The 10,000-nt window shown below is 39.3% G+C and overlaps 1 protein-coding gene across 5 annotated transcripts in view; it reads right to left on the bottom strand.

Annotated features, from left to right (window-relative positions):
• Nucleotides 1-153: 153 nt before the first annotated feature.
• The window catches only part of ATP8B (ATPase phospholipid transporting 8B), a 43,848-nt gene continuing 34,001 nt past the window's right edge, over nt 154-10,000 (bottom strand). The window contains exons 7-17 of one of the 5 annotated variants that reach the window (XM_011500430.1): nt 9,840-10,000; nt 8,457-8,846; nt 6,721-6,900; nt 5,259-5,739; nt 4,431-4,691; nt 3,972-4,164; nt 2,622-2,773; nt 1,969-2,321; nt 1,410-1,635; nt 1,077-1,312; nt 154-1,002 (exon numbers count right to left, since the gene is read on the bottom strand). In XM_011500430.1, the coding sequence (XP_011498732.1) occupies nt 577-1,002; nt 1,077-1,312; nt 1,410-1,635; nt 1,969-2,321; nt 2,622-2,773; nt 3,972-4,164; nt 4,431-4,691; nt 5,259-5,739; nt 6,721-6,900; nt 8,457-8,846; nt 9,840-10,000 (3,059 nt within the window). In that variant the 3' untranslated portion in view covers nt 154-576. The remainder of the gene's footprint in view (nt 1,003-1,076; nt 1,313-1,409; nt 1,636-1,968; nt 2,322-2,621; nt 2,774-3,971; nt 4,165-4,430; nt 4,692-5,258; nt 5,740-6,720; nt 6,901-8,456; nt 8,847-9,839) is intronic. The other 4 variants (XM_011500431.1, XM_011500432.1, XM_011500433.1 and 1 more) reach the window with 4 other exon arrangements.

Raw genomic sequence — 10,000 nt, 5'->3', positions numbered from 1 at the left:
GTCCGGCTGCTTCAAGTCCCCTTATGATCCAGCAATAATTCTTTACCTTCAAGATTGATTAACCAAAAATCCATTAAGAATAAGGCTGGCTAATAATAAAAAATAAAATAAAAAAATATATAATAAAAATAATAATAGTAATAATAATAATACAAAAGAAAAAAGAAAGAAAACCAATCAACAGTAATAACAGTAATAAGTTAATATTCGATAAATCCCGAAACACGCAACACCATCGTGTTATCAAAATCTCATCGAGCGTCCCCGACCGATCATCCTTCACGCGTGCTTTTCTCGTTTTAAGTTACAAAGTAAATGAAAGTACAAATATTTGCACTAGCCGAACAATAAACTGAACGTTCACCGTTTGCCATCGACAGCGACGTACTTATTATTATAGTCAATTGTGGCTCGCTTGAGGCTCGAGCTCCGGTGTTTAAATTTAAGGATAACAACGATAAACGAGCAGTCGTCGTTAATCGTAAAGAAAAGTAAGGTCGACAATATTTCTTCCGGTATCACAAAATAATACACAAGGTACGAGCTTGCAACATCGTCCGTACATGCACTCGTTCCTCAGAGGTTTATGGTGTCGGGCGTGTGCGAGCTCCTGGACGACGAGTTGTCCTTGGGCGAGGTCGCGACGGCGCCGCTCACTTGCCTCGACACGTTGTTCGAGGCGAAGGGCATGGCAAACTTGAAGTCCGAGCCGTTGGGCAGCTTGCGCATTATTTTGCCGGAGGTGATGAGGCGGCCGAAGCCCTCTTGGTGGGCGAAGGCGTAGCCCGAGCGGAGCGAGCGACGCGTCCGCCTCGTCGAGGGCGTTCGCAGTATATCCTGACTTTGCCGTGAGCGCATCTGGGCGAGACGCTGCTTCAGTCGCACCCGGTCCGACAGCGTCGGTCGTACGTCGATGAAGAAGAAGCGCCACGAGAGCACCGGTATTACCAGCATTATGCAGGATATGACGGCCGTGAACCAGAACGTCGCCTCGGACATTGCCTGGAACAAGTACATAAGGTCCCAGACCCTGGTAATGTCAGCCACGTGGCGATCTCTCGCTTTAATATACATACCATCGTAAGGCTACCCACGTAGCTGCCTCCTATGACGAAATTGTAAAAGTAGTCTAGAATAAAGTACCAAATCAGTGATCCCCACACCATAAAGTGGTTGATGATGGTCCAGTATGAGGTATCGAGGGCTATTTGAACCGTTACGACTATGACTAATATAGTGGCCACTACACTGCCCAGCAGCATGTGATCCGAAAGTACGTAGCCTTTCGGGGAAACGCCATCCTTGTAGGTCCCTGAATGAGAGCGAATTCATCGCGTGATTAGAGGTGACTTTTTCATATAAAACGTACGCGTGTGAGAAATAATGAAAATAGAGAAATTTCGGCTTACCATAGGGCACCAAGAACAGTACACAACTGGCAAAGAATCCGTGAAGGGCGCTCCAACAGAATTCTTTTTTATTAAACAGTAAATTCTGATGACCCGGTGTATACAATTTTGGATACATTAAGCTGTTTTTGTCGTTTACGTCTTGGTCGAATATGCCAATTGCCAGGACTGGCAGTGACGTGTAAAACAAATTGTAGACGGAGATGTACATGGGATCGAAAACGGTCTAAAAATTGTGATTATCATATAAGATTATATACGTCAGGCAACTCGATGTATTTATATTTTAGTTGCATTTAGGCTACTCGGGAGAGCTCATTACATCAGATTGATCGTGCGTTCAATTTTCTAAGCTCTTCGACCGCGGAGTTACAGAATAAAGATAAAGAAACAAAAGAAGAAAAATAGAAAAAAAAAGAGAAAGGAAGGAAAAAATGAACTCGGACGCGGGAGTTCTTAAAATCACATTCGCCTTACATTCATCACTTGTAATGAGTAAATTAGCGTAGCGTAGTAAGATTAGCGCAACTAACGTTCAGAGTGCATTACTTTACTTTACCTGGGCACTGAATCCGCAAAAGAAAGCGAACCATATGTGACACAAAGTGAATGCAAAGTTCTTGTAAAAGAAATATCTGAGGAACTTGGACATTCGATAGTAAGACCATCTGCCGTGAACCATGAGCAACCTTTCGAGGAACCTGAATTGCCCGATCGAGTAATCGGAAGCCAACACGGCCTGAAGTCCTTCCTGTCCACTGATGCCGACGCCGATGTGAGCAGTTTTTATCATCGATACGTCATTGGCCCCATCACCAATGGCCAAGGTCACGGCTTCCTTGCTCTTCTTCACGAGCTCGACCACCATTGCCTTTTGCAGAGGCGTCACTCGACAGCAAATTACCGATTTACCTTAAAAAAAATAAAAAAAAAAATAAAATAAAACAAAGTGTCAGTTAATCTCGTTTGAGCATTCATTAGTCGATGACTTATCAAGGCTGTAATATAAGGTGCGAGGGTTTCGTCAACTTGATAATTAAGCTTTAGGAAAACGAGCCGTCGAGCAAAGATTCTCTAAATTTCCAAACACCTTTCCAAGCCGCTCGTAAGGGAATTTTGCACATACAAATCGCAAATTACAGACTTGTTTTTTTTTTTTGTTGTTTTTGTTTTTGTTTTTAATATATTTGAATGCAATGAGATTAAACGTACATTGGCAGGAGACGTCCAAAAAGAGATGCTCCATCTGTGGATGTAGCGCATGTACCAACGAGTGACCATTGATCACCACTGCAAAACCCGCCTGCGTGTCTCCCTCGTGTTCGTCAGCCTCTTCCCTGCTCGGGTTGTACTCTGTATCACTACTATGCGATAACAGAAGACGAAGTTTTAAACTAGTGATTGCGTTGCTTGTGTCACGTCTGTGAGATTCATACACGTTATGGCAAGCAGCATTTAGTTGAAAATGGAAAATGTGCGTTGGAAGCTAGCACTCGCTCACCTCGCGACAATCTCGCTACGATTTTACACATAAATCAAGCCCGCTATAATAATAATAACAATCCGAGTTTTTGTAGAGCACGATTAAGAACGCATTCACGAAAGAACGTGTGATGAATATCCAAACGTGACGTGAGACACAAGACATTTTTTATTTTGTTATTATCGATAAGATTAATTTTAATTAAGCAGACAGAAAGAGAAGGAGTGAGTATCAAGCATTAAATAATAATTATTCATGAACTATCGAATTATTAAATACAGAGTAGGAATTCATTGTTTTTCTTTTCTTTTAAAGTGTGGCGGGGATATAGTAAATGGCGCACGTATAAACAATTATCTTTCTATTCTATTCTAAAGGTTGCATTTTCATACTTTAAGACAAAAGTGGAGTACCAATAACTACGCCCACTAAAAGTACATTACTATATGTAGACAATTTTGAATAAATTATCCCAATAACATGCAAGGTAATTACTTAAAGATATTTTTTTTGTTCTCTCTCTCTCTTTTATTTCTCAAAAAAAAAAAAAAAAAAAAAAAAATTATGGAAAAGGATGAGATTGTGGTAATTATTAGAACATTGTAAACTGGTATTTTTGGAAGAATGAAGCTAATGCAAAACACATACACTAAGTCTAAGCGAGTCGAAAGAAATTTATTCGATTTTCTTCGCAAGACTTTGAGGAACATGAAAGCATTTCTTTCGCTGTAAATTACAATGAATAAGGCAAATCTTTACCAAAACCAATGCAGGTGTGGAATTCTTCTAAGCAAAATTGAGATAGTTCATTATGAATAGTGACTACTATTAAGCCACGGATTGTTTAATAATAATCAAATTATCTTCTTGATTAACAGATAAAGCATAACCACACACAGCATTGTGCCACATTTATAGTGCGAGAAGATATCCCCTCTAAGGCTTTCCTTTTTTTTTTTTGTTTTGTTTTTTTGTTTGTTTTTGGTTTTAACGTTCTATTGCATCATCGATCAAAATGAGAAAATGCAGTACAGAAGAATTGTGTAAGGATCGTACTCCGTCTCTTTCATTTGCCTGACCTTTCCTTGTCCCACCTGAATGTGACGATGGAGAGAGTCGGCCTCTTCTGTTGATTCGAAGCCGCTTTTATTGTTTCTAGATACCGTTTGAGTTGCGTTTCAACGCCATCGTACGTCGTTGCATCCACGATGAACACATCCGTCAGATCGTCCGTCAGCAATTGACAAGAGTAACCAATGTTGATCGCCGTTTCTGGACAACAAAACGCAATGAAATGTATTTAACATATTTCCTTCTTCTCCTTTCCCAAATCCCTTGTAATTCTCTCACCACCCCCCGCCCTCGCCCTTGCAATTGCAATTGCAATTGAGCTAAAACAAACTGTACGTTACGCCTCGGGCAGGACAACGTTATTGATATTAATATTTACAAGACTTGAAATTATTGCGGTGAGCAACAACGTCATTCGAGCTTAATGTTTATCGACTTTTCACAATGACGAGGCAAATAAGATTAACCTTGTTTGTCGCCTGTGAGAACCCAAAGTTTGATGCCGGCGAGACCGAGATTAGCAATGGTTTGGGGTACGCCGTCTTGAAGCTTATCTTCTATGGCTGTTGCCCCTAACAATGTCATGTCCTTCTCAATCTCCTCGTAAATAGCGTCGAGCTTGTCGTCCTTATTCTCGTGACTGAGGGCTGCTTCTTGATGCCTTTGTTTCCAGTCGTTGAAAAAACTTTCGTCGAGATCCTTGGTCGATAGACATAGCGTACGTAATCCTAAAACATATAAGCCACTCGTTACAAATTGCTACTACTTGTCGAAGACCCTTTAGCTCTATTTTAATATATCAATAAATAAAACTTAATAACTTCAAGGGCTCATGAGAAATACAATAGTGTAGTGTCGCTTTCTTACTTTTCTTTTGATGCTTATTTTTCGTTAATTTGCGGCATTGTTATTCCCTCGGTAATTGGCATAAAATTAATTAAATAAATACACATTTAAGCACGTGTGTGTAATAGAGAGAGAGAGAGAGAGAGAGAGAGAGAGAGAGAGAGAGAAAGAGAGAAAGAGAGACGCGTTTTTTTTCCAAAATCCAATTGTACCCTGAGTTTACTATTGTTGAAGCTTAGATCTCATACACTAGCGCATCGACACATGGACATGTTTGTTTATAACTATTCTTGGCGAGTCAACGATCCCATTAATTTTTTCATTGTCCCTGCTTGTCAAGATCGTGCACAAGGTATTAAATATTAAATAATAATATGCCGCGTCAATACGATCGCTCGAAGAAGCGTGAAGTGTAAACATTAAGGAGACTCTAATAATCATACACTAACCCTCTCCGGCGAATTTATTCAGATGCTCCTGCGTCTTCGCCATGATCTCCTCGCTGCCCTTCTTAACGCGCTCGTAGATAACGTTGTCCGCGCCTTTACAGTAGAGTTTCAGCTGCCCGTCCTTCCTCAGTATCACAGACATCCGCTTGCGCACGTTGTTAAAGTCGAGGATGCAGAGGAGCTCGTAGATTTCGCGTTTGCCCATGACGTCGATGGTGATGCTGTTTGGGGATCGCTCCTTGAAGACGAAGCCGAAGTTGCGGGCCGCGGAGACGAGGGCCGCCTCGTCAGGTGATTGGGCCTGATACTCCAGGTGCCCGGTCTTGTCCTCTGCCATCACCGTGTGACAGAGCGCCAGAAGTCGAAAGAAGCTGTGCACATTCTCGTTGTCGCGCTTCACCGCGTCGAGGAGATTCGCGTCGTAGAACTTGAATTCCGGCTCGTAGTCTTTGTTGAATGAGAAGTCCAGTGACGGGACGGTCTGTTGAGATTTTCGTTTTTCGTGGAAAATGGAGACAGAGATAGGCAGATAGATAGATGGACAGATAGATATATACATAAATATATATTATATATATATATATATATATATATATATAGAGATATAGAGAGAGAGATAGAAAAAGAGATAGAGAAAAAGAGAGAGAGAGAGAGAGAGAGACAGAGCATCAATTTTTTTGTAACGTAGGCTTTCGCTATCGCCGACATATTCTTTAGAGAGTTTAGGGTGGTTTAGATTGGCGTTAGCTTATGGTTATTCAAGAGAAATTTTTGCGTTCAATTAAGGGTACGGTAGGCTGGCTCATATATTATAAACGAGTGGAAGGTTTTACAACGATAATCTCGGCCAAATATTTTAACTTTGTGTTAAGAGCTTTGCCAGCCACTTCTTAAAGCATATGTGTGCCACGTTCGCGTTTAAGCAAATATGGACGTATGGACTCGTTGATTAAAGAATTCGTCCGGAATAGAAAAAACCTCGTGACATCGGTAAATCCTGAAAGATCAAGGAGTAAGTCTGTGTAGTCGCTATTAATGAAGAGCCAAGTAGTTTAGAAAACGATCCTCCTCCGAAACCTTTCGAGCTTTGAAATACCCATAGATAATTAATAGAGCACACATTATAAGAATCATGAGTCGAGTGATGTAAAAGGGGTGTTAGGTAAAAGAGCAAAGTCAAAGTAAAAACGCTTCGTTAAGGCTTGTAAAATATCAAACATGAAAAGTAAAAGAAAAACAAGAACAAAAAGTAGACAAAAAGAAAAAACACGTGAAATACATGCTTTCTCGCTTTTCTTTAATACTATTCTACTTATGCAAGATTAAATATTAAATTAATAAGATATAGCATTAGTGAGGATGCAATATAATATAAATCTAAATATAAATATAAATGTAAATATATACGAAGACAAGATGATATATTTATGTGTAATATAGACTGAGACAGAAGCATGCGTACTGAATGTTTAAGTGGAACTTTAGCACCGCCATTGATGCCCGGCTCGGGTGTTGTACTGGATATTCGGTCGGCTTGTTCCAGCAGACGAACATTCGCACCGCTAAGAGGTGTATATACTGGTCGTACAAATTCCTGTCCGTTTTTCCATTTCATTGTCGGTGTGTGCACGGCCTTATCTGTCTACATGCAGCACACACACATACACATGCGCTAAATAATTTATGCACAGCACAATCTCAACGTCTATTTTCTTTAAGCGCATTTAGGAAATTGGGAAATCGCATGGAAGTTTGTACGTTCCAGATCTCGGTAATAAATGTGTTCTTAAACTGATAAATAAATAAATTGCTTTTAATCGAATGAGTGGAAATAAAAAATTCGTATGCAATATCCCATTTTAAATGTATCGATGGTTTATCTTATTGTCATTACATTGTCAATACTTTAGAATATATTATACGCTTGTATATGCTTGTTTTTATTCGTAATTTAATTTGGAAGTTAATGTGACACCGATTAACGGTTAATAAATAATACACTTGACTGAATGAAAAATCATCGATACTCGAAGATAACATTTGATGAAAAATATCAAAATTAAATTGTAAAAAAGGAAAAGTAATAATAATGATGATGATGATGATGATGATGATGATGATGATGATGATGATGATGATGATGATAATAATAATAATAATAATAATAATAATAATAATAACAACAACAACAACAAAACAAAATAAAACAAACAGACAAAAAACAAAGGAAAAAGAAAAAATCGAAAATTGATTTAAATGTAATTTGCATTTGGTGTTTAAAAAAGTACAAAAGTCTTTGCAAATCTGTTTTCCAGGCAGAGACGATACATTTCAAGCGGTGTCGGATGTAAATTTTTTGCTTTCTATATGCAAGATAATAGAGGCAATCATCACACGAAAAACAAGAACGTAATAATAACATGTTTTGAAAACTTAAAATCACACAATAAATAAACGTATAAAATGTATGTAAGGGGAGCGGGGAGACTCGATTTTACGGAAATGTACGTGTCTTTATTGAAAATGCCAGTATCAAATAATTATGCTCATTAATTTTAATTTTGAATGTTTAAGGTTGGCAAAGAAATGTTCTTTGCTTCATATAAATGTACGGTTACCTAAAAATCCAACACTTAAATCAACGCTTCGTTTATATCGACATTATCAAGTTAGTTTATACGCGTCTCTCGTAAGGCAAAAATTAAAATGTTAAAAACAAAGAAAAAAAAAAATGAATATTTTATGTGATTATGTGTAATTGATCTGCAATCGAATGAAACTGTTTGTGTAAAATCCGGACGCAGTTCGGGGACACGTAATTTCTTCTTCTGTCCATTCGTCAATCAATAATTGTCCATACTAATCTATCATAAGAGGCAGCTACATCCTCCGCCTAAGACAATAATGACAAGGCAGAGTATAACAAAAACAAAACAAAATAGGAAAAAAAAAACCAAACACAATAACAAAGAAAATTTTTTTTGAGTCCCGTTTCTCTCAGTGCTTTATGGTATACTAAAACAGCATTCACACAGTATATATAAATCGATGGGGCAGCACAACATTCGACGGCATCGCGTTGCCTAGGATTATCGCTGGGTAAGAGAGCACACGAGACAATAGAAGCATAAACGTGCGTCGTCGACTTAAGTGTCGTGATAAACGTCATCGTCGCGGGTTAAGCGAGCGTCTAGTTACCCTAACTTCGCTGAGATCGACGACCTCGCCGGTGACTTCGTCGATGACGTCGCCGTAGCACTGACCGGCGACCGAGCACTTGTTGAAGGTCATGATGTTCTGGGTGAGGGTACCCGTTTTGTCCGAGAAGATGTATTGTATCTGCCCGAGCTCCTCGTTGAGGGTCGTAGTGCGGGCGCGGGCGTGCGTGTTCGTCGGCGCGTGGTACATCTCCTCGTCCCAATTGATGAGGAAGGACTGGACGAAACGAATTACCTCGACGCTCACGTAGAGGCTGATGGGCACGACGGTGTTGAGTACAATGGCGTAGGAAAAAAATACGAGGAGGGCTATGACCGTGGCACCGGCCAGCGGCTCACTTGGCACCAGCGAATCCCACGGCAGGTAGACCTGTCCAAGTTTTTACAATGCGTTACTTTTCCCTACCGTCCTTAGCTCATTCTCTCGCGACTCTCGGCTGCGTTTATCATGACAACGCGTCGGTGGGTGGAGCTCGTTTGACCGACTAACGGCCACCACCTCCTCCTCCTCCTCCCCATCCCTCTCACAAAAGCTACGTTCGAAGATTTTTTCATTCGTTCACTTATCCGCGCTGATCGTCCAAGTGCCCGTACAGTGTAAACATTGCGTACGGACCCTCAGTGGTGAGTAAAACCGCGATTAATTAACATTAAAACGACCCATTACACCCGACTCTTTGACATTTAAAAAAGAAAAAAACAAACGTGACAATACATAATTTTTGCTGATGAATACGTTACGAGCTCTAGAGTTTTATGAGATTTGAATTTGTAGTTTCGTAATAGCTGACGACGGAATATAAATGTAACGAACTTGCACTTTCCCCATATTTCATAAATAAAGGCCAATTCGACGTTTTGACAATTAATAATTGAAATATTAAAATTACCCCGAAAAGAACGCAACGTGTTCTAAACAAAATTGTGTATGTTAAGTGTCAAATTTGAACATTGAAATTTATGAAATTGATCATTTCTTTAGTTTCGAACGTCTGTGCTCGAGATATATACTCGAAGCGAAGTTAACCAACATAAATACATTTATTACAGCATAAGTTATTAAGTATTGTGCGATGTTGTGTCAAATCAATGATCGAGGCCATTTTCAATTTACGAATACACGTAATAACTTTTATATAATAATATTTTACCATATCTGTTCAACGATTCGTACCATTGAAACTTAATGCAGATTCTTAACTCTGCAATTTGCTTAAAGACGAAAAAACATGACGATTTTTCTACATTTCACATCGATTATCAAACATTTTCATTGTCTAATTATCATTTTAAAATACGGCCTTTTGCGAATTGTATAGAATAAATAGTTTTCATATAGTCGTCTATAAGTCGTGAGATTTACCTGGAAGTAGCGACCGACAAGACTCTCCCAGATGCCACAGCCGATCATGCAGAATAGACAGAGTGATAGTAAAAATAGAACTATGCCGATTATTAAGAGATTCAGCAGCCTATCTATCGAGGTCCTCTTGAATTTACTCTTTCCCGAGTTCTGCATCAGTT

This window comes from Ceratosolen solmsi, unplaced genomic scaffold (assembly GCF_000503995.2).
Source record: "Ceratosolen solmsi marchali unplaced genomic scaffold, CerSol_1.0 scaffold56, whole genome shotgun sequence".
Lineage (NCBI taxonomy): Eukaryota > Metazoa > Arthropoda > Insecta > Hymenoptera > Agaonidae > Ceratosolen > Ceratosolen solmsi.
The sequence above is the reverse complement of the archived record's forward strand: the minus strand, read 5'-3'. Positions and strand labels throughout refer to the sequence as shown.